General features: G+C 40.4%; 1 protein-coding gene across 5 annotated transcripts in view; it reads left to right on the top strand.

Annotated features, from left to right (window-relative positions):
• The first annotated feature begins 964 nt into the window (after positions 1-964).
• znf335 (zinc finger protein 335) overlaps positions 965-25,451 on the top strand; it is an 82,437-nt gene continuing 57,950 nt past the window's right edge. For 2 of the 5 annotated variants that reach the window (XM_073061602.1, XM_073061606.1), the window contains exons 1-9: positions 1,025-1,158; positions 6,622-6,853; positions 8,116-8,377; positions 9,031-9,108; positions 9,667-9,918; positions 11,370-11,525; positions 16,985-17,137; positions 22,580-22,841; positions 24,939-25,119. In XM_073061602.1, the coding sequence (XP_072917703.1) occupies positions 6,644-6,853; positions 8,116-8,377; positions 9,031-9,108; positions 9,667-9,918; positions 11,370-11,525; positions 16,985-17,137; positions 22,580-22,841; positions 24,939-25,119 (1,554 nt within the window). In that variant the 5' untranslated portion in view covers positions 1,025-1,158; positions 6,622-6,643. Of the gene's footprint in view, positions 1,159-2,509; positions 3,522-6,086; positions 6,527-6,621; positions 6,854-8,115; positions 8,378-9,030; positions 9,109-9,666; positions 9,919-11,369; positions 11,526-16,984; positions 17,138-22,579; positions 22,842-24,938; positions 25,120-25,451 lie in introns of those variants that run through there. The other 3 variants (XM_073061603.1, XM_073061605.1, XM_073061604.1) reach the window with 3 other exon arrangements.

Genomic DNA, 25,451 nt, shown 5'->3' with positions numbered 1-25,451 from the left:
TCCTTCTCCTGAACTCCTTGGTCTTGTGACATTGACTAAGACTGTGTTCTTATGGCATCACTTAGCCAGAGTTTCAGTCTCCCTCCTATATGTTGATTCATCACCAACTTTGATTCACCCTATGACAGTGATGTTGTCAGTAAACTTGAATATGGTATTGGAGCTGTGTTTAGCCACATAGTTGTGAGTGTAAAGCAGATAGAGCAGGGGGCTAAGCTCACAATCTAGTGGTGCTCCTGTACCGATGGGGATAGTGGAGGAGATGTTTTTTCCAATCCAAACTGACTGGAGTCTGCAGTTGTGGAAATCAATAATCCAATTAAGGAGGCATTGAAGCCAAGGTCTAGGAGCTTATTGATTAGTTTTGAGGGGATGGTGGTATTGAATGTTGAGCTGTAGTCTGAGTCAACATTTAAGGAAATATCGTTAATCAGAATATTAAAAAGGAGTGGGGTACACACCCCCCTGTGGAGTTCCATTCCCCATCTCACACTCCCTACAAAATGTTGTTCCCACCATATCTTGTACCTTCCTGTCACATAAAAATTATTCAATCCATTTGAAAATTCTACCCACCTATTCCCTTTTTATAACGTATCATAAGCTTTTTCTACATTAAAGAAAACTGGTACACTGATTTTTAATTAATCTGCTTTACAATGACCAAACTTAACGCCACCTGATTCTGAACTTGGCTTTAACTTCGCCCAGCGCCCCCCTCACCCCCCCCCCCCCCCCAGCGACAGCTCTGACGTCAGACGCGCGGACGCCTCGACATGGATCGTTGCTGCACCGCGTTACCGCACCGATCCGATATCCGCATCCGCCAGCCCAGAGAAAACATAGTTCCATCATCCCTTTTCATTTTGTGGCAAAGCCTGTGGAAAGTTGAACCGGCACCTCCCCGGGTCTCAGCGGCCACAAGACGGAGGATGTAGCTAAGCAGCCCGAGCCTCCCGGTTGCGTCCCGTTGGCGACGGCACCGGTCCTTACGCTGATGGATACAAAAGAAGGCCCAGGGAGTGAGGCGGCATGGGAGGCGAGATGGCGTCTTTCAAGATTGCCGTGTTATTTGTGTAGGTTTGTGGGCAGCTCGGGCGTGGTGGCGCCGCTCCTGTACTCAGTTAATTTCACGTTCTCCTCGGCGACGGGGCCAAGGTGAGGGTGGGGCGGCCGCTCGGACGGCGGGTGGCGGTGGGAGCGCGGGAGGCGAGGCCGAGGCGGCCTGACGGAGCGGGGCCTGAGGGCCCAGGCTCACGTCCCCCCCTCCATAGGAGCTCGGCTCAATGCCTGCGCGGAATTGCAGCCGGGCGGCTCAGGCAATGAGGAGGGCAGCATCACGGGGGCCAGGGCTGGGGAGGGGGAGGGGGAGGGGGTGGGTGAATGCCCATCGAGGGGGGAGGGTGATAAATGAGGGGTACACATGGGAGTGGGAAATGTGTAGAGGGGGGTTGAAAAAGGACAGGGATCAGCTGGACACGGGAAGGGAACAGCACGTCGATATAAATTAGTTGCGAGGCTTGGTTTTGAGCTCAATGATTGCATACTGAAATGTCTAAAGTGTATTTGAGGGGGGCTGAGTTTTGTGTAGAATAGCAGGCAGGCAGGAGGTTACTAGGGATGTGCAATCCATATTGTAGGCTTCTTCAAATGTATACATTAGCACAAGAGTTTCTGTAGATGCTGGAAATCTTGAGCCACAAACACCCAAAATGCTGGAAGAACTCATCTGGCCAGGCAGATCTATGCAGAGAAATAAGCAATCAACCTGCTGGGCTGGAGTACTAAGGCAGAAGGTGTCTGGGGCAGATGAGTAAGGAGCTAGGAGAGTTCAAGAGGGTGACAGGGTGGTGGAGCGGAGAGGGAGCAGGGGAATGAAGATGGGGAGAATAATGGTAAGAAGGAAATGAGGGCAAGTGGACACAGGAGGAAGAGAGGGACTGATTGCAGCTTTTATCTGCAGAAGACAGTATGATGTTGGTGGGGTTCCCTTGCTGAAATGAGCAGCTGGGGTGGGGGGTGGGGTAGTAAATACTGGATGTTGGGCTGCTGTACCCAAATAGGGAGAGATTCTGTCCTGTTGGTCGTTGGACTGACTAGATGTGGGGAAGTGGGAGCACCTGGATGGCTGACGAAGAAAAGTATACCACATGGATTGTGGTGTCAGTGTGTGGTTTGGTGGCATTTCACACACCCACATTGCCATCCCAGATAGAGCAATGCTGATTAACGTGGCCAATAGGGTGCTGAATGGCAAGTTGTAGTGGTGGGACAGTTGATGGTGATCAGCAGTGTGGGGATTGACTACTATGTGATGGTTAAACTGGGGAGGAAAAGCCAAATCACTCACTAGGTATATTCGCATTGCAGAAATCTAGCTGCAAAAGAAATTGCCGAAGTGGTTATATTTTCACGGTCTATTCGTTTTTGTTTCTTGCAAATAAAATGATCAGCATTTTTCACCATCTTGAACTAAGCAACTGAAGTTGAATAATTGTTCTTTATTTAAATTGTGTGAACTGAACAAATGAACTGAAGTCTTAACTTTGTCATTTGGCAAAATTAAAGCAGAATTCCTGGCTGCAGCTTTATAGAACAGAACAAATTAAGTATTATGTGGATCGAAAATGGCTGGAAATATTCTCAAAGTAGGTGTGCAGCAATCTAGCCTTGCTATTGCACAAGTTGGAGCAACAGTTCAGTCACTTTCTGTTCCGTTGTTCAGAAATTCTGATAGATTGGGGTTTGGCTCACTAGGACCATGTTTCCTCACTACTTTTAAACTTGTCAGGTTCAGTGGAAAGATATTCATGTAAAAATGTTTTAAAAACTGATTTAGAAGTGTATTCAAATATTAATGTGAATAATATCCAATTACCTGGAAAATCTGCAAAAGGCAACATGTGGAGTGATAGTGAAGAGTCTGTGGCATTTTTGAATATTTTGCCTAATGTAATGATCTTTTACGGTAAAAACTGTGTTGGTTGTACCGTTGTGTATCAGCACAGCAGAGGTCAATTTCCCTATACAGTCGGCCCTGCTTATCTGCAGGGGATTGGTTCCGGGACCCCTTGTGGATACCAAAATGCGCGGATGCTCAAGTCCCTTGTTCAACCTTTCTCAATGTGGTGGACATTAGGACCCGGCGGTAGAGATCTGAATCCACAGTGTTTCTGTTCGCGAAAATAATCACGAACACGATTGAAAATAAAGTGGAAATAATAAAGCGATCGGAAAGAGGTGAAATGCCATCGGTCATTGGAAAGGCGTTAGGCTATGTCGGTCAACGATCAGAACAATTTTAAAGGATAAAGTGAGAAAGACTCTGCCCCGATGAAAGCTACAATTATTATTAAGCAACACAGTGGTTTAATTATCGGGTTTTGGGTTTTTGATCCTCCACATCAACCCGGCATGGTGGAGAGCGCACTCGAAAGCGGTCTGTCACTGGATTGAACTCCGGAACTTCCCAAGGCCGGCACTGAAACATACGTTCATAAGTGTTTTATGTGCATAGAAAGGTAAAATATATACTATATACTAAGACAAACGTTTGACTAACTGGCGCTAAATAATACCACAAGTACCTGTTCCGACTTACTTAGTAAGAGAACTTCCAATTTTTTTTCAATCCAGATCTACGATAACCCACGCACATCCTCCCGTATACTTTAAATCATCTCTAGATTACTTATAATACCCAATACAATGTAAATGCTATGTAAAATAGTTGTTATACTGTATTGTTTAGGGAATAATGACAAGAAAAAAAAGTCTGCACGTGCTCGAACAACGAGTGATGGAAGAGCACTTCTGGGTTTTGGCGATTTGCGGTTGGTTGAATTCACGCATGCGGAATTCGCGGATAAGGAGGGCCGACTGTAGTTTCAGCAGTAGCACTGGTGGCTCTGAAGGAGTGCGACAAGATTGTGTTGTACAGTAGTGCTGGCATAAATGAAGCCAACATACAGAGTCTCCATACCGTCTGCATTTGCATTGTACCAGCATTGGTGATGTGAATAGAAACCCCACTTCACTTCTAGAATAGGTACTGTGCTCTGTGGTAAGATTTTATATATTGTTCCTGATGACCAGTAGGAGTAGATGAGTACGATTGCCTCATTCATTCCATGTGGATAAACATGTTTACTGTGAACAGGACAGTCGAGGGCAGAATTAGTTTTATATTTATTCATATTTCAAGCTGGGGGCTTCACTGAAAAGTCAGCTCATACTACCCAACTCTAATCTTGGAGAGATGTTGGTGAGCAGCCAGCTGCCTTGAGCTGTAATACTCTGGATGTGCCTCCTGGGGTGGGAAATCCAGAGATGAGGATGGGCTGCGGATGTGTTTCCAAGTTGGGATGTTTAATTTCCTGGAGTTTTGTTCCCACACACCTACTGCCCCTGGTCTTGGTGGTGGAGGTAACAGTACAGGATTCAAGCTTTGACCTACTGTTAATTTTGTGATATGTTGCTGATAGAGTTGGTGACACCCTAGGCCAGAGTATTGATTGAAAGCTCATAGATGATATTATGAAATGGTTGGACTTTCTGTGTAGGTGGCACTTGAGTGACATGAATATTGCTCGTCACTTTTCAGTCCCTTAGCTGACAGCTGTCTCGGCATTGCTACACGTGGGTTTGGGTGGCTTCATTTGCTGAGGAGTTCCGAGTGGCATTTCTGACCTTCTGAAAGGAAAATTGCTGATGAAGCAGCTGATGGTGGTTGGATCCAGGGCACTTTGGGGAGGAACTCGTGCGGTCATGTCATCAGACTGGAATGGCTGACATCCCAGAGCCACATCCTATTCTGCATTGTTTTTCCCTTGATACCCACTGACTCAGTGTAAACAGCTGAAACGGCGGGGGTATGGTAGCATAGCAGTTACCATAACCTGGCTAACAGCTCCAGCATTCAGTAGATCAGGGTTCAGTTCCTTTGCTGTTTGTAAGGAGTCTGTGCTTTCACCCCGTGGCCGGGTGGGTTTTCCTCGCTGTTCTGATTTTCTCCCACACTGCAAAGGTGTACTGGTTAGGGTTAGTCAGTTGTGGATGTGCTATTCTGACAATGCTTGTAGGCTGCCGAGTGCAATCCTCACTGATTTGATGCAAAACGAGGCGTTTCACTATATGTTTTGATGTATGAGTGAAAAATAAAGCTAAACTTTAATCTCTGGTGGGAACGGATTCACTCGTCTTTTTGCTTCATAGTTTGAGGTCAAGAGCTGCATCAAACTGCTGAGTAGTTTGAGTTTAGAGACTTCATGTGGATGACACCTTCTGTCACTTTGCTATTGGTCTGAGTAGGCTGGTTAGGTGGCGACTTACCTTTAATGTGAACAGAATTACCTTCATTGTTCCCAGTGATGTAACTATTGACTGGATGGGCAGCTGGTTCTGCACTGCAGGTCTTCAGTACTGTGGTCTGAATGCTGACAGGTCCCTTAGCCTTTACTCTCTCTCTCTGCTCCCTGTCTATCAAAATATTTTTTTAAATGGCTTTTGTGTATCAATTGTGATTTTTTTAAAATTAAAACCAGATTTAACATCAGCCATTACTGTCTCCTTTCACAATGTATTAAAACTACAGCAAACTTTCAGGACGGTGGAAAGGGTCATTGCCTTCAGCGTGCCATCACTGCAGGACTTGTATGTGTCTGGGGCAAAGAAGCATCGGGTAAAATCATTGCAGACTGTCTGTTCCAAAAGCTCCCTTCTGGAATGCACTATAGGAATATTAAAACAAAGGTGTTGCACCTTCGTGAGCGTTTCCCCCTTCAGGCAGTTATTCTGATCAACCATTCTAATTAGTCCCCACCCCACCCCCTCTATCTGTTACCCAGACACTGCACTTCACTGTAAACATTAAACTGCTTTTTATAGTGCTGTTTGCATTGTAAATACATGCTGATATTTATGCATACTGTATTTTATTCCATGTCTGCACCTAAAGCACTAAGCTTACTTTTTAATATATTTCTTCTTTGTAAGTGTATTTATTTCTGTTGCATGCCATGCCAACGCACCACAGCAAATTCCTAATTAAATGTATAAGGCAAATAAAGTTGATCCTTGATCATTGTGAAGGTGGGGTGTTCAGGAATAAGCCAAAATGGATTATCTATTCTCCACTTCCCTTTAGCACTCCCCATCTTGTGGTGGGCAGCATATACCATTCATGCCTTCATAGGAGGTGGCATAGAATTCATAGAGTTCAAATGTTATTTTGCAGGTTTACCAGTCATTGGTTAAATCACACTTGAAGTGGTGGTTGAAGTTGTGGTCACCACATTAGAACAAATATTTGGTTGTGCTGGAAAAGGTTTTAAAGGTGGACACAGTTGGTACAGGGGAAATGGGCTTGGAAAAGAATGAGGGAGAAAGGGAGAAAAATATTTATACGCCCTAAAGCAGCTTGTATTGTTGTAATTCTTTGTGTCAATGACCTGCAAATATGGAAAACCAGTGACAATAGAGGTAGCTGAATTTGTCCCTGTCCATCCACCAACTTGGTAGTTGAACAGTAAGAGAAAAACTTTACTTCAGATGTTGTCTTTTTATTTCTGTGAAAGAGTGATGGTTCTTTATAAAATGGCCTGTTTCTCTTCTTTCTTACAGACGTCAGTAGAAGGAGAGGACAATGGAGCTGGAGGAGAATGCAGTGCAGAGCAGCAGTGACGCTGCCCCCTTGGGCCAGGAGGAGCCCTCTGAGAGCGGCATGGTAGTGGACACATCTGAGGCTGTATCTGCAGACAGCAGTGACACCGTAACCACCCATGGCATGGGGTCTGAGGCAGACAACAGTTCGGCCATTGATTCGGGCGTGGGTCAGAGCTCAGAAGAATCCATGGTATGGCATCCTTACGGGAAACATGAACAAGAGCAATGAACAAAATCCCTCAATATCTGAAGTCACAAGATTTTCAAACTGAACTTGTTCTTTTGCCGCTATATTCCATGTACTCAGTTTGGGGTGGGAAAGACCATTTAACTGCTCTGAAATTTTTTTGGATGGTTTAAAACTCTTTATTCAGTCATTTATTAAATTTGTTAAATCCCAGGTTTCTTTCTTTGGGTTGAATCCAATTAACCATCTTTCCTTTATGATTCATACTAATTCCCAGTATTTTGTATTGATTTTAATAGCATCTAGTGAAAGAATATTTCAGGTGCAGGCCATGCATGTACTAGATCATCACTTAATTCATTTTGCTCAGGAAAATTGTTCAGGATTTGGAACAATCATGTAATGATATAACAACTGATTTTATTTATAACTACCACTTTATAGCTGAGATTTATGCTTGTTTTACCACTTTATGTATTTGCTATGTTTATTGAATTAACCCACCTGGATTTAACTCGTATAACAGCTTGTATTTAAGTAATATTGATTACACTTGCAAGAAGCATCCTTGAAGGAAAAAGCGACCAAAACTGGTCAAAGAAAGGATGTTCCTGGCAGAACAATACTTGGATGGGGGAGAAATTTCAGAACTTGGCAAAGGATGAGAAGGCGGCTCACAGCATATTGGAATCCAGTCTCTCATGTCATTAACTCTCAAAATGATAAAGGGATAAGTTTTAGCAATAGGATTGAGATTGAAACTACGTTTGTAGTTTTTTGTTTGTGCTGAGAATAATAACTCTGTGATAGGATTTGGGTTGTTTGGAGTTTCATGACATACTTGACCCAAAATGCTGATCAGGAAGTGGGGGAATTGTGGGTAACATTTTTAATGTGGTGGGGGGGGGGGGGTGAAGACTTTTCAGGAAAGGCCAGGTGTTGGAAAAATGTCTGTCAACTTTAAATTGTACTACTAACTCAAATTGTAAAATGTGTCAGAATTTTACCCGTGTGCAAGCTTAGTGCAAGCTTAAAAGTTCAATGTTGGTTTAAAAGTTCAAATTGTATTTTAGCTTTTGGAATGCAAAAGGTAGTTTGTTGGCAGTGATGTGTGTTAGACCTTGTTGTGTAGATGATTGAGGGTAGGCAGTCTGATCAGCTTATGATGAAGAAGGATCCTGCTTAGAGCTTTGAATTATCTCAGATGTGATGAACATATGAATGATGAGAATCTTAACGCTTTTCCTTTTGCTGTGTTATTTCAGGAGGTGGTTCCTGAAACAAGTTCCAGCACAGATGTCATCACCGTTGCTCACCTTCCAGATTCCTCGTCTATTGCTCAATCCACCATAGTATCCAGTGTCTCCACGGTGACGCAGTCCATCATGGTGTCTGAGTCTGGCCAAGTTCTGGTCCATTCCAGTGTTGCACCCGATGGAACCATGATCGTATCTGATTCCACTGCTTCTACATCCTCTGATCTTGGCTCAGCTATCGATAAAATTATTGGACCTGAGGCCATGCAAAGTGAGTGGCTTACCAAGGTAGCTAAGGGGCATTTTACTGGTGGTTAGTTATCTTGGAAATATAATGAATCATTGTAGCACAGCAATTGTGATACTGGGCTATTCATCCAGATATACAAGTTCCAATCCCACTGGGGAATTTAAGTTCAATAAAAAATAGAATGACAACCATGATTTTTAAAACCCCTACTCATCCATTAGTGCCCTTCAGGGAAGGAATCCTCTCATCCTTGATAAGCCCAGCATTTATGATTGCAAACCCATCAGTATGTTACCTCTCTGTTCCCTCCTCATTTGGGACAGTTAGGGTGAATGATAAGTGCTCACATTTTGAATGAATAAGTTAAAATAAATCCTAATTAAATTGACACCACAGTGGGACCACAGTGTATTTAAAGCTTGTTTGTTGGTATTGTGATTTTTAAATGATTTAAATTAATAACAAAAATCATCTATCTTGTAATATGTTCTGTATAAATCTTCAAAAAGTAACAATTTTGAAATCCCTTGAGTCGTAAGGTTACACCCAAGCCTCAGTTTAGCTTGCTCACTGGGATATGTATTTTAGATCTGACTGTTCAATCAGATTTCTAAGGTGTGTTCAGTTGAAAAGTCATTGCTTTGTAGTTGACAGTGATGGTATCTACTTGCTAGGTTGTATCGCTGTAACGAGTGCGGGAGATGAAGGAGCTGAAGCCACTCAGTACCTTGTACTGCCAGGCCCCGACGATGGTGAGAACATAACCTCTCTTGAAATGAAGCCAGAGGTGTACATTTAATTGGAAACATAACTTCTTTGAATTTTCTGTAATGTGATTTATGCTTGATATATGGCTACTCATTGAACTTGTGTATAGTATGCTGCAGGCTTACAAGCCGTTAAATGGCATTTTGATTTGTTGTGCAGCATTTAAGGTTTTCTGTTGTGTATAAACTCAGCAATACTGAACCTGCTGCTCACTGTTTGTGGCGTATGGGGGTGATCTGTAGGCTGCAACTATTAGTCATAGAATACTACAGAACAGAAACAGGCCCTTCAGCCCACCTAGTCCGTACTGAACTATTAATCTACTTAGTCTCATTGATCTGCTCTCAGACCATAGTCTTCTATCCCCCTTCCATTCAAGTACCTAACCAAATTTCTCTTAAATATTGAAACTAAACTCACATCCACCTCTTCTGTGTGCAGCTCATTCCATATTGGAATATGTGTAGCCAGATAGTTTGCTGTTCACATGTAACTGATGCCTATTTACCCTTGACTTTGGTGTGTGTATTTTATTCCTCCAGGTGGTCCCATTGATTCCCAAATGTCTACCTCCGAAATGTCCAGCTGCAGACTTTCCAACCTTTCAGGGGATGGGTTGGCGGAGGGGCCAACATCTACCTGTGCAGACCATCTAGAACAGCACGACCTGTCCAACTTGGAGGACATGATGGAAGTGGTGGTGGTGCAGCAGTTCAAATGCAAAATGTGCCCGTACAAAAGCATTTCAAAGGATAACCTCATCAATCACATGAAGGAGCGGCACCTCAACATTGGTAGGTGTCAGAATTTGTGAAGGAGTTTCTGTTCCAGCCAGGATATAGCTGCTGCCTGGACTTCAGCTCGTACATTGGCTCTGTGTTACTGATGGCGGCTTCACGTTAATGCCTTTGAGTGTCAGTCCAGACATTCAGACCGGACTGGGACATCAATCTGTTTCCAGATCACTGGCCTGCATTTCCACAGTCGAATTGGGTTTATTATCACTGACGTGTCATGAAATTTGTTGTTTTGCAGCAGTATTAAAGAACTACTTGAAAAATACTATGCTACAGTGAGAAATAGTGCAAAAACAGAGCAAAATAATGAGATAGTGTTCACGGACTACTCAGAAATCTGACGGAGGAGGGGAACAAACGGTTCCTAAAACGTTGAGTGTTTGTCTTCAGACTCCTGTACTACCTCCCTGATGGTAGTAATCTGAAGAGGGCATGTTCTGGGTGGACATGATTTTCTCTACTTTTTGAAGAGAACACGCCTCTTACTTCAGTATGGCCATTTTCAGACTGTGCTGTAGGATCAGGGAACCTGTTAAAAGAATGTCAAAGTTGTGAACATCTTTAGGCAGTGGTCACTCAATGAGATGTGAACAATGTTTTAAGTAGTTCCTCTATATACAGTACTTGAAAATTTGTTCTAATCTAGTTCTGGATGTCTGAGCAAAGTGGCCAATAATAATGCTGATGGTGTCAGAAAAGTGTATGGTAAAACTGACTGCACACAGAGCCGGACATTTTGCTTACAGATGAAGTTGCCAAGGTCGGCCAATAGTCAATAAATGGCAGCCAATCTGTACAGATTCTTCACTTATTCTACAGGTAATTGTCCAATGGAAAAAGAAGGCAGTAGGCAGTGCAGTTAATTCTCTCATTGCATCAGGATAGACATAGAACAAGGTGATGCAGTCCCTCCCAGCAGGACAAGGGGAGACCTTTTAGTATAGAACAGTAAGGTAATTGACGCAGGCACAATGGTTCTCTGACCTCCGAGAGCAATTGCTTCTGTACAGTATTATGATGTTTCAAAGCTTTTTCTGCCCCATTTCTATATTACATACACCTGCTGTTTGCCAATCAGCAACTTAATTGTAGGGTGCATGCGAGTGCAGATGTGGGTCCCACCACTCCAGCATGTTTAGGAGTATTGGTGAGGTTGCTCTTGGTTTAACTAGAAATTAATCTGCAACTTCTGTAGTAAGCTGGCTGTTGGAATATTGTTGCAATAAGCAACAAATCTCTTGTTTTTTTTTTCTATTTTAATGTTCATAATCTTTCTCCGTAATACCCTTTCAAAAGGAGAGAGTCCATTGTTACATTTTCTCACTCTTGGGTCTACTGAATACAGATTTTAAGTTTTTGAAAGTTGCTATAGAGAATTTTGCAGAGCAATAGTTGGTACTTTGTAAATTTTATCTTGACTTCTGTACTGAGTTTTTTTAAATCTTTAGGAGGCTTCCTGTGTAAAAAGAGAGGACGGGGGCGGCCAAGAAAGCAGAATGCCTCACCGAGACCAGAGGAAGTAAAAGGCCAAGAGGACAAGGAACAAGAGCAAGAAGATGAGGAGGATGATATTGTGGATGCTGGTGCTATTGATGACCGAGAAGGTAATGCTCCACTGGAACTTGTCCAGCCCTCAGCCCTGTTCTTTAATTTCACCTGGATCAAAAGAAAAGGACAGGAAATGCAGCAAATGTTGGCCACCATTACAGTTAAATGGAAGTGGTAAATCAAAGACTTCAGATTTCCTTTCGACACCTTTTTGTTTTCTCTCTCCTTACCTTGGCTGTAAGATCAGAGTTCATGCACAGCCAATTTTGGAAACAAGCCTTACTCTTGACTTAGGTCAGCTTAGCTATACAGATTTTTTTAATATATATATATAGGGAGTAATGTCATAAAGCTGTATCTTGAATAGATGGGGAAACTTAACTTTATCAAAATCAAATCTAAAATAAAAATTGGTGATGATGGGGAGTACACAAACACGAGGAAATCTGCAGATGCTGGTAATTCAAGTAACACACACAAAATGCTGGTGGAATGCAGCAGGCCAGGCAGCATCTATAGGAAGAAGTACAGTTGACATTTTGGGCCGAGACCCTTCGTCAGGACTAACTGAAAGAAAAGATGGTAAGAGATTTTTAAAAAAGTAAAAGATAGTAAGAGTCTTACTATCTTTTCTATCAGTTAGTCCTGATGAAGGGTTTCAGCCCAAAACATCGACTGTACTTCTTCCTATAGATGCTGCCTGGCCTGCTGCGTTCCACCAGCATTTTGTGTGTGATAATGGGGAGTACAGTGCCTATAAAAAGTATTTAACCCTCTCCCCTGGAAGCTTTTCTGTTTTATTGTTTTGCAACATTGAATCACAGTGGATTTAAGTTGGCTTTTTTTTTCGAAACGATCAACAGAAAAGACTTGTGTCAAAAGTGAAAACAAATTTTTACAAATTGGTCCAAATTTATTACTTTTATTAAACACAAGATAATTGATTGCATAATTACTTGCAGCGTTCAAGTCAGTATTTAGTAGATGCACCTTTGGCAGCAATTACAGCGTTGAATATTTGTGGATAGGTCTGTATCAGCTTTGCACATCAGGACTCTGCAATTTTTCCCCATTATTAACAAAACTGCTCAAGCTCTGTTAGATTGCATGGGGATCATGAATTAACTGCCGTTTTCAAGTCCAGCCACAAATTCTCAATTAGATTGAGGTCTGGACTCTGACTTGGCCATTCCAGGACATTAACCTTGTTGTTTTTAAGCCATCCCTGTGTAGGTTTGACTTTTTGCTTGGGGTCATTGTCTTGCTGGAAAATAAAACTTCTCCCAAGTTGCAATTCTTTTGCAGACTGCTCATTCATTTTACGCTCTACCTTCACAAGCCTTCCAGGGCCTGGGGGACATCACGTGATGACGTAGGATCGAGACATTGGGAATCCAGCTCCCTCGTAAAAAGTAATGAAATAGGGTTTAAATGAAGAAGAGTTAACAAATACCTACTAGAAACTATTTATAAGCAACTCAGGATTATCTTTTGATATGGCTCCTAAACTGAAACAGAAGAAAGCTACTACTTCGAAGACTGCGCAAATCGGCGGAGAAAAAGGCCTAACTGTATCGGCGAAGCCTCGGACTCAAGTTGGATCTCCTCCCGGCGAAGTGCATGGCACTTCTGATGATGCGGGGCAGGAAGTTGCAGTAATGTCAGCGGTCTCTAAGAAGAAATGGCAAGAACAACGCATGCGCGAAGGTATGCATGAACAGATATTAACAAATCTACAAATCCCAACTACGGCTGGAAGTGAATCGGAAGTAGAATCAGACTCTTTGGGAAGTTCAGAGGAAGAAGAAAAAGAAAAGAAGGAAGACATTAAAGGAGACATAAAAGATATCCTGATATATATGATGAATGAATTAAAAGCTATAAGAACAGGTATAAGAAGGATGCAGAATACACTAGATAATGTGGTGGAAAAACAAAAGAAGATGGATAATAAAGTTAAAGAGATGGAAGTAAAAGTGGAAGAAAACACTGAAAGAATAGATAAGATAGAAAACAATAATCTTGCCTGGACAATAGAAAGAAAACGGATGTTGGAAAAAATGGATGCGCTTGAGAACTCTAGTAGACGAAATAATATTAAAATTGTTGGTCTTATGGAAGGTACAGAGGGAGAAAATCCAATAAAATTCTTTCAAGAATGGATTCTGAAAATTTTGGAAATGAAAGAAGGAAGTCAAGTAATTGAAATTGAAAGAGCACACAGGGCTTTAAGACCAAGACCTCAACAAGATCAAAATCCAAGATCAATTTTGATAAAATGCTTAAGGTACCAAGATAAGGAAATGATCTTGAAGGTGGCTACTCAAGGTGCTAAAAAGAGAAATGGGCCGTTGATAATAGAAGGGAAAAGAGTTTTTTTTTTATCCAGACATAAGTTATGATCTTCTGAAGAGGCGGAAGGAATTTAATCCAGTGAAAAGATCTTTATGGGAAAAGGGCTATAAATTTTTGTTGAGCTACCCAGCAAAATTGATAATTTTCCTGGATAACGAAGAAAGAAGTTTTTTTCATTGACTATCGGAAAGTGGAGAAATTTGTACAAGAATTACCTGATGTGCATGAAGAGGAGTAAAGAATTATAGAATTGAAATGGACTAATGATGAAGATTGAAACAAGGTTGGACTTGATGGACATTTATAAGGGAAAAAAATAGTCGAGGAGTATTAATTGGGAGTAGAGACATTAATTATTTTCTTTTTTTTTCTTCATTAATATATTTTCTTTTTTTTTTGCGGGGGAGCTGGAGGAGTTACTGATCGATAGCTGCGGTTTTCACGTGTACAATCATGGCGATTGCCATGACCCGTAAAATGGGGGGGGGGGGGTAATGTTGTGTTCTTTTTAATTGCAACATTAGTGGGGGGGTATTTTGTTTTTTTTTATATATTAGCTATCTTTCTTCTATTTTTCTTCTTTTTTGCCTGGATGGTTGGGGAGAGACTCATAGCAACATGGAGAATTTTAAAGAGTTCCCAAGGTATTATGAATGATTAATTAATTTTTTAAGTTTTAATGTTAATGGAATTAATGGACCTGTGAAAAGAAAGAGTTTTAACATATATTAAGAAAATGAAAGGAGATATAGCTTTTTTACAAGAAACACATTTAACAGAAACAGAACACAAGAAATTAAAGAGCGATTGAGTTGGAAATGTCATTGCAGCTTCATTTAATTCAAAATCGAGAGGAGTTGCAATTTTGGTTAATAAATCTTTACCAATTAAAATACAAAATGTAATAATTGATTCTGTGGGGAGATATGTGATTATACATTGTCAAATTTTTTCAGAATGATGGGCTTTTATGAACATTTATACACCAAATGAAAATGATGCAAAATTCATACAAGAAGTTTTTTTGAACTTGGCTGACGCACATGATAAAATATTAGTAGGTGGAGATTTTAATTTTTGTTTAGATCCAGTTTTGGATAGGTCAACAAAAGTTTTTACAAAATCAAAAGTAACAAAACTAACTTTATCATTAATGAAAGATTTAAACCTGATTGATATATGGAGAAAAATTAATCCAAGAGAAAGAGATTATTCATTTTGTTCAAATAGACATAAAACTTACTCAAGGATTGATTTTTTTATTATTATCAAAAAATATTCAAGATAGAGTGAAAAGTGTGGAATATAAAGCAATTACGTACAATCTAAGAAATGAATATGATATATTTTTGAAAATATGGTTCCCAGACTTACAAAAGATAGGATTAAATACATAGGTCCTTTGAAGATAAAATTATAAAGTAATGGGGGAAAGTAAAAATAAATATTAAAATTATTTTGAACTCCATGGAGCATGTGGGGATCCTCCGATATCCAGGCAATCTTTCTCTTCTTTCCTTTTTTTTTATTTCTTTAGATAAGAGTTAAGGGGAGGGGGGAGGGTTAATATTATTTTTCTTACTATTTTATATCACATTTATTCTTTGTAATTTCTAAAATTTAATAATTAAATTTTTTTTAAAAAGCCTTCCAGGGCCTGCTGCAGGGTAGCAGGTTGCCACCACCACCACCGTGCTTCATAATAGGGATGGTCTGGTTTTGATGATGTGTGGTGTTTGCCTCATGCCAAACAGCATTTAGTCTGATGGCCAAAAAGCTCAATTTTGGTTTCATCAGATCATAGAACCTTCTTCCAGCTGACTTCAGTCTCCCACATCATGCCTTCTGACAAACTCAAGCTGAGATTTCATGTGAGTTTTTTCAACAGCTGGCTTTCTCTTTGCCACTCTCCAATAAAGCACCCGGGCAACAGTTATTGTTTGCGCAGTCTCTCCCATTTCAGCCACTGAAGCTTTAACTCCTCCAGAGCTGTCAAAGGTCTCTTGGTGGCCTCCCTCACTAGTCCCCTTCTTGCAAAGGCACTCACTTTTTGAGGACAGGCTGCTCTAGGCAGATTTACATTTGTGCCATATTCTTTCCATTTCTTAATGATTGACTTAATTGTACTTTATTCAGTGACTTGGAAATTTTCTAGTATCCACCTCCTGTCTTGTGCTTTTCAAAAACCTTTCTGTGGAGTTGCTTGGAGTGTTCTTTTGTCTTTATAGTGTAATTTCCATGCAATCAATTATTTTGTATTTTATATTTGTAATTAAATTAAACCACTTTGAACAGATCTGTTTTCATTTTGACATGAAAGACTTTTTTTCTGTTGATCAGTGTCAAAAAAGGCCAAGTTAAATCCACTGTGATTTAATGTAAAATAATGCCCAAGGGGGGTGGAGGGGTGAATACTTTTTATAAGCAAGTTAAACCATGTCTGTGGTAGATAAACAATTAGCAGTTTAGGGTGAGGACACTTTGTCAGAACAGGGAAGGAGACAAAAGCTCATTAAGCTCCAAGAACTGTGGAGGATGGTGTATGTCTCAGAGTAACACTGGGATGACCTTGGGAATAAGTTGTGGTGAGTTTATCTAGTCAGTCAGTGAATGAGAGCATAGACAAAAGAATGTAAGAGTTACAAAATGGCGCAATAGGAAGTCGTGCTTGGCAGGTCAGGCTGGAAGTGTACAGCACCTTCCAAAGGGAAAGAAGGGAAAATAAACATAGTAACACACACAAACTCAGCAGGCCAGGCAGCATCGATGGAAAAGAGCAAATTGTTGACGCTTCGGGCCAAGACCCTTCATCAGGACAGGCCCTGATAGTGAAATAAGATTATCTTGTTTGTCAGCCAGTAACATATTTGGATTACTGATAGAGAGAAAAATAAAGTTTGTTGAATTTCCTTTCAAGTCCTGAAGGCTGGAAAGTACTCAGATTCAACCTAAGGTGTTCACTCTGTTTCTCTTAACCAAAATGCAGTCTGACCTGCCCAGTATTTCCAGTATCATTTGTTTTTATTTAATATTTGCATTAGCTAATGTTTGTCAGGCAACAGTCATTCTGCCAGTTTCACTAACAATTGCTCCTTCAGGTAGAGAAATTGCTTCCTCCTGAGTAGTTTTTTATTCTACAAACTAACCCCTCTCCCATTAGCCGACAGCGATTATAACCCAGCGGAAGATGAGACACGTGGAAGGCAGCTGAACTACAGCCGCAGTGTCACCACTTCAACCAGTGATCGGCCTCGCAGGCGGCCGGGGAGGCCTCGCAAGGTTTTGCACACAGAAGCGACATCTGCGATTGACGGTAAAATATGTTGCTGCGCAGTCCTTGTGACTTGTGGGTTAAAATCTGGCTCCTCCTGCAATATGTATGGTGTTTCTCAGCAGAAATGTGCTTGCTTTTGAAGATCACTGACAGCACTAATTTTGCTACTGTATCCTTATTCTGAGAGAAAAGTTTTCTCTTTGTTTCGTTAAAACTATTGTTAGGTAGTGTTGCATAGTTTGAGATGATCAATAATATAACCATGAATGGATTGAGATTTAAAGGTAGAGTAGCAAATCTTACTCAAGCCAATGACCATTAAGTGGAACACTATACCGTGATAAGTATTGGAGGCATTGCTTATAACTCAAGACTGTCTTGGGTGGAATTAAACCGCTCCCATTCTTATTGATTGTTCTTGATTTGACTAGCCATGGAACGGTATTGTTACAACCAAACTGTTCTGGTCTGTTACTGGAGTCTCTGAAACCATTACTGTGGTATTCCATTTACTAGGCATTGCCTCAGATAAGGTCTCTACCTCCTTTTGTCACCTGGTCCTTATCTTGATTTTCATATCAGCCTAAAGTCCTTTACTCTCGTGCTTGTCACGTGATCTGATGTTTTAAATGTAGTCATTTCCTATTTCTTGCTACATGCTCTCAGTTGATTAATATAGGAGGTACTTCCACATAAGATTTCACTTTGCTTCATTGCGAGCCCTGTCTCTCTGACTGCAACAGTCTAACCCTTCGCAACGAGGTGCAATGAATGTAAAAATCTAATTGTTTCACAGTGCTTCACCAGAATGTAAGCAAACAGAAGAGGCAAATGTCCAGAAGACATAAAGCTCGGTCATGGCCAGAAGAATTGAGCAATGTCTTTGAAGGTGTTTGAAATTAAAGGTTTAGAAAAGATTACACATCTTGGGCAGCTGTGGTGGTGTCAGTGTCCTGTAGGAGCATTAGAGTTGAAGTTCATTTGTATGAACAGAACTTGGAATTTGTATGAACAAAATTTGGAATTGAACATGAATATATTAAAGTTACTGGTAAATGGAAGAAGGGAAATTAAAGAGGGCTTAGAAATACGGATGAAGGCACTGCAGATGTGCTGAGACAATGCAGCAAGATGAGAAAATAAGATCTGGGGAATGAAAACTTCCCCTAGCATTAAATGACTTTGTGACTGCAAACACTCAGTTTTCAATTTGTCCGCGACTGGGTGTTGTTGGCAGGATGGCCACAGTCAAACAACATGGTAGTGAAGTATACGTGAGTGTCTCGATCAAATGTAGAGTTTGATGTGATAATTGGATCAAGTTTCAGCAACTGGAGAGGCGACAATAAAATTGTAGGTAGTTTCTACTCAGCTACCCTTTATATTAATATATAGGGAATAGTCAACCATGTCAAAACCAAGCAAAAGGTGGAGAAGCAAAAAAAGGCTAAGTAATAGGATCTGGTTTGTGATCCACCAGAGACATCTAAATCATAGTGGTGATAGGGATAGAAAGCAAAGTTGAGGGTCAATAGAAAGCAAGTTTGGAAAAGATGGACATTAGATATGGGAAGTACCAATTTGTCCATTAATTTTGATGAAGAATCTTGAAGATAGGATGCTAACTGTCAAAGGCATCAAGTTGTGTCAAACCAGAAATTTGGCAATTCAACACTGATAAATTCAAAGCCATACTGATATATAAACCCAATGCACAAATCCACTCATCAGCACAATTTTACAATCCTCTTTTAGGTCAGAAATCTACTTGTTTGGCCCTGAATCGAACCTTAATTATTGTGTGTAATTCACCAAGATCATTTTTGTCTTCATTCCTAACGTGCCTCCATTCTTATTCATTATTCTCTTCTGAAACCCTCATTTACAGCTTTTGAATACCTCAAAGGAAACAATTTATGACTTGTATTTTTGTTGCACCACTCACAAATATAGGATTCTTTAACTTCTGTGAGATACTTTTTGATATGTCTTCCATTTTGGAATGCTGGAAAACATGACAGCCTATTTAGAAGCAGTAAGGCTCTGAAAATAAAATTGAAGTCAATAACAATTTTAAACTATTGTTGGATTTGTCTGAGAGATGAAAATTGGCTTTGTATGTTAGTGTTGGGATGAAATCCTTCCAGGAGGGAAAGATCAGCATGTTAAATCTTTGAACAGAAAACGTAGTACTTGGAAATCTTTGCTTCTGTGCAATCCCTCTTTGACTTTGAAATTTGGAGCTTTGGTACAGCATTGCTGAATCTGTATAAATTATGTGCGGAGTGAGCTTTTACCCATGTTCTCCGATGTAGATATCAGATGGCAGTGTAGTGGCATCCACACCGGACTTCAAAGCGAATGCTCCTGGGGTCCAAATCTGGCCAGCTCCTTGCACGCTTTCCATTTGTGCTGGATTGAGCGTCAAGCTAGCAACTTTATCTCAAAAAAGACAAAAATGCTAAAGGAATAATAAGGTTGCCACCCAATGTGCAGAAAGGAACAACAATCTGATGTGGTTGCAAGTGCTATCATATAACCATATAACAATTACAGCATGGAAACAGGCCATCTCGGCCCTTCTAGTCCGTGCCGACGCTTACCCTTACCTAGTCCCACTGGCCCGCACTCTTCCCATAACCCTCCATTCCTTTCCTATCCATATACCTATCCAATTTTACTTTAAATGACAATACCGAACCTGCCTCTACCACTTCTACTGGAAGCTCATTCCCCACAGCTACCACTCTCTGAATAAAGAAATTCCCCCTCGTGTTACCCTTAAACTTTTGCCCCCTAACTCTCAAATCATGTCCTCTTGTTTGAATCTCCGCTACTCTCAATGGAAAAAGCCTACCCACGTCAACTCGATCTATCCCCCTCATTATTTTAAATACCTCTATCAAGTCCCCCCTCAACCTTCTACGCCCCAAAGAATAAAGACCTAACTTGTTCAATCTTTCCCTGTAACTTAGGTGCTGAAACCCAGGTAACATTCTAGTAAATCTTCTCTGTACTCTCTCTATTTTGTTGATATCTTTTCTATAATTTGGTGACCAGAACTTTACACAATACTCCAAATTTGGCCTTACCAATGCCTTGTACAATTTTAACATTACATCCCAACTCCTATACTCAATGCTCTGATTTATAAAGGCCAGCATACCAAAAGCTTTCTTCACCACCCTATCCACATGAGATTACACCTTCAGGGAACTATGCACCATTATTCCTAGATCACTCTGTTCTACTGCATTCTTCAATGCCCTACCATTTACCATGTATGTCCTATTTGGATTATTCCTACCAAAATGTAGCACCTCACACTTATCAGCATTAAACTCCAACTGCCATCGTTCAACCCACTCTTCTAACTGGCCTAAATCTCTCTGCAAGCTTTGAAAACTTACTTTATTATCTACAACTCCTCCTACCTTAGTATCATCTGCATACTTACTAATCCAATTTACCACCCCATCATCCAGATCATTAATGTATATGACAACCAACATTGGACGCAATACAGATACCTGAGGCACACCACTAGACATCCGGCCTCCAACCTGACAAACAGTTATCCACCACTACTCTCTGGCATCTCCCATCTAGCCACTGTTGAATCCATTTTACTACTTCAATATTAATACCTAACAATTGAACCTTCCTAACTAACCTTCCATGTGGAACCTTTTCAGAGGCCTTACTGAAGTCCATATAGACAACATCCACTGCCTTACCCTCATCGACTTTCCTTGTAACCTCTTCAAAAAATTCAATAAGATTTGTCAAACATGACCTTCCACGCACAAATCCATGCTGACTATTCCTAATCAGACCCTGTCTATCCAGATAAATATATATACCATCTCTAAGAATACTTTCCATTAATTTACCCACCACTGACATCAAACTGACAGGCCTATAATTGCTAGGTTTACTCTAGAACCCTTTTTAAACAATGGAACCACATGAGCAATACGCCAATCCTCTGGTACCATCCCCGTTTCTAATGACATTTGAAATATTTCTGTCAGAGCCCCTGCTATTTCTACACCAACTTCCCTCAAGGTCCTAGGGAATATCCTGTCAGGACCCGGAGATTTATCCACTTTTATATTCCTTAAAAGTGCCAGTACTTCCTCCTCTTTAATTGTCATAGTTTCCATAGCTTCCCTACTTGTTTCCCTTACCTTACACAATTCAATATCCTTCTCCTTAGTGAATACCGAAGAAAAGAAATTGTTCAAAATCTCCCCCATCTCTTTTGTCTCCACACATAGCTGACCACTGATTTTCTAAGGGGTTAATTTTATCCCTCACTATCCTTTTGCTATTAATATAACTGTAGAAACCCTTTGAATTTATATTCACCTTACTTGACTAAGCAACCTCGTATCTTCTTTTAGCTTTTCTAATTTCTTTCTTAAGATTCTTCTTACTTTCTTTATATTCCTTGAACACCTCATTTACTCCATGCTGCCTATATTTATTGTAGATCTCCCTCTTTTTCCAAACCAGTTTTCCAATATCCCTTGAAAACCATGGCGCTCTCAAACTTTAACCTTTCCTTTCAACCTAACAGGAACATAAAGATTCTGTACCCTCAAAATTTCACCTTTAAATGACCTCCATTTCTCTATTACATTCTTCCCATAAAACAAATTGTCCCAATCCACTCCTTCTAAATCCTTTCACATCTCCTCAAAGTTAGCCTTTCTCCAATCAAAAATCTCAACCCTGAGTCCAGTCCTATCCTTCTCCATAATTATATTGAAACTAATGACATTGTGATCACTGGACCCGAAGTGCTCCCCAACAGATACATCCGTCACCTGACCTATCTCATTCCCTAACAGGAGATCCAACACTGCCCCTTCTCTAGTCGGTACCTCTATGTTTTGCTGCAAAAAACTATCCTGCACACATTTTACAAACTCCAAACCATCCAGCCCTTTTACAGAATGGGCTTCCCAGTCTATGTGTGGAAAATTAAAATCTCCCACAATCACAACTTTGATCACAATCACGGAACCTCAGTTCACACTGGTTTAATAGTATTCATTTTGGCCTTCTCTAATTCCTGTTTTTTTTTTAAAAAGCTTCAACTTGTGCAGTACTTTGCAGCATTTTAAATTGGTAATGTTCCAGTTGCCTATTCTCTCCTCCTTTAGTCAGCTTATTGACCTCTGTTGGCCTGCTAAATCTTAATTTACAAAGTCCTCATCCTTGGTACAACTTCAGAATCTTTCTGGCTCTCATCTGTACTATGTTTTCATTGCTGCAGATGCACTGTTAGCGACAGAGTCTGTACAACCACCTGTTCTATCCTGGAATTTCCTTTTGTAAATCCTTCCATCTTGTGTCATCTCTTCCTACCTTTTTAAAACGCATTCTCCAATCAACATCTTGGACTCTCAGTCCTCCATTCTGGCTCCATTGAATATTGGAATTCCACCTCAATTTTTTTTTTCTTTTGAATAGGAGCAGAAGTTGAGGCTCTTGTTACTTCTCAGTCCAACCCAATGGATCTGCAGACCTCTGAAGCAGCCAGTTCCACTGCCCAAGAGAATGGGGATGTTTCAACACCCAGTGAGGTTGCAGAATCCGGGATCAGCCAGTCTGATTCTGAGAACAAAGATCCATCATCGAACACCAGCGAGCCATCTTACAAACACATGAGAAGGCGAGGCCGCCCACCTAAAAGGTTTGGCAGGAGGAAATACAGAGGGTACCTGGGCCGCAGGTAAGCCATCTGCTGCTTGAAATTGTTGATGCAGCGTTAAGAGGCCTGAAAATGCAGCATTCCTACACCCAAACTTCATCCTAGCAATAGAAGGGGGATATTTTGAAGTCATTCAAATGGAAAAGTTTTTGAAGCACAGGACATCTTTGTATTTGTACTTTAGTTCAACATCCATCAGGCTGTGAATGTGAATGCAGTTAGTTTAGAGAACCTAATGTTTCTACAAGAATTGCAGCTATCATGACTGAGTTCAAAGACACAGGTTCTCCAAAAAGTCCGATTGATAAACCCACTGAGATGTTTAATATATTCGGTGTTTGCCAGTTCATTTATTCATGAAACTAATCTGCCAGATCCAGCATATCTGCTTCACATTGATTATTTGTCTTGCTTAAAATATATTTGATTAGATGTCTTTTCAGTGAGATCATGTACTCAAAATAGTAACTTTTGGGCATCATTTGACATCTCTTCCCCCTTTGTCAGTAAATCCAGTTTTAGAAGCCATTAAGATGATTAAAGATACTCAGAAGTGTGTTGGCACTAATCCTGGGATTTTTCAATACCTTTACCACTGGTAATGCTAATTAAGTTATTTTTGAATGGAAGGTTAGTGAAACATATTTGTTTTCACCTCCTCCACCTCCCATATACAGGTTGAGCTCTCCTTTTCCAAAAACCTCCCAAATCCGAAATTTTTTGAGAGCTAACATGATGTCACAAATGGAAAATTCCACAAGGTGCAGAGAAGGTTCCCAGCAGTGCACAGATTTCTGTGCATCACAGACAATTCACGTACCCTGAATGGGGCCCTGTTGCTGACAGTTTGTTTTCAGCAATCATAGAGAAGTGACCTCATACCCTGAGTGGGGCCCTGTTGCCAATTTTCTGCTGTCATCATAGCCAGATCTTCGTGCATTACTTGCAATAATTACGATGTGTTTTGTGATTATTCTCTGTTCTATGCTGTGATGGTATAATTGGAAATGTCAGAAAAGGTGCACAGTTATCCCTATGAGTAATAGTGAAAAGAAAAATAGGAAGCATTTGTTTATCTATAACACAAAGTCAAGTTGTTGGAAAAACTTGACAGCGGTGTAAATGTGAAGCTTCTGACAGATTATGCAGTGTTAGAATGACCACTGTCTACAACCTGAAGAATTAGACTGACAAACTGTTCTGTGCTGAAAGTAATGAACAGAAGTTAGTGAAAAATAGAAAAATACCACATAAAGCGAAAAATGAAGATCTTGGTTGTGTATTGAAAGAATGGATTTGTCAGCTTCTTGTGCTGCTTAACGGTATGCTGATCATGAAACAAGCAAAGATTTATCACGCCAAACTGAGAGTTGAAGGTAGTTGTGAATATTCAGCAGGCTGGCTGCAGGAATTTAAGAAAAGGCACAGCATTAAATTTTTAAAGATTTGTGGTGATAAGGATTCTGCTGATTACAAAGCAGTAGAGAAATGCATTGAATTTGCCGATCGTCACTGATAAAAATCTAGCATGCTGGATGGCTGCACGTGTGATGAACAATTGCGAGACGACGACTGCTTCAGAGTCAGGAATGACAGCGATGCCAAACAGCCACTGAATATCCACCTGGCCGGCCGACGTTGTGATAGCTTACCTTTCTGATGGTTCAATGTGTACATTATTGTTTCATGCACAAAATTATTAATTATGTAAAGCTACCTTAAGGGTATATGTATAAGCTATATATGTAATGTAAATTGACGTTCTATTTAGATTTGGGGTCCCATCCCCAAGCTATCTCGTTATATAAATGCAAATATTCCAAGATCCAAATCACTTCTGCCCAAGCAATCTGTATAAGGGTACTCGACCTGCATAAACACATTAAAACTATAAAATGTATTCCATCAATAACCTCTTAATTCTACAATAATCTCAAATCCCTGGTCTTGAAAATGGAGCTACGAGTTCTGAGGACAGCCATATTGAAATCTTTCTTGCATTCTATATTATATGTAAAGTGTAGGAATAATAGCACAAAATGAGTGTGTGTGTACATGGAAAAAATTAGAAACTTATTAAATTTTGAATACAAACTTCTTTTTTGTATGGGCACAAAGATACAATTACTATAGGTCAAGCAAGCCCCTGATGAGACCCCACCACTGTCGGATCTGTGGATCACGCTTCCTAACACAAGAAGACTTGAGATTTCACATTGATTCTCATGAAGGGAATGATCCAGAACGTTTCAAGTGCTTGCAGTGCAGCTATCGTTGTAAGCGATGGTCATCACTCAAGGTGAGTGATAAGTTAAATGAACTTCTGGAGGTTTTGGAAACAACACTAAGATAGTGTTTCTCATCAGTTCAACTACACTTGCCTGTGTTAAATCCACTTCTTCAGTTTTTTTTTGTTTGTGATTTTTGTTAGCCAGCTTTTGTTAAGATGTGTTGTCAATTATTGCTGCAAAGGAGACAACTATTTACACCAACACATTAATTGGGTAGTTACTCCCACTGCACTCATCATAACACCATACTTATGTTTCCAATATATACAACTCCTGTTTTGACAGTTGTTGTATTTTTCCTTTTAAATGATACATTTTGGTAAATAACATTTAATTCCTG

This window comes from Hemitrygon akajei, chromosome 11 (genome assembly GCF_048418815.1).
Source record: "Hemitrygon akajei chromosome 11, sHemAka1.3, whole genome shotgun sequence".
Classification (NCBI taxonomy): Eukaryota; Metazoa; Chordata; class Chondrichthyes; order Myliobatiformes; family Dasyatidae; genus Hemitrygon; species Hemitrygon akajei.
This window is presented reverse-complemented; position numbering and strand designations above follow the sequence as displayed.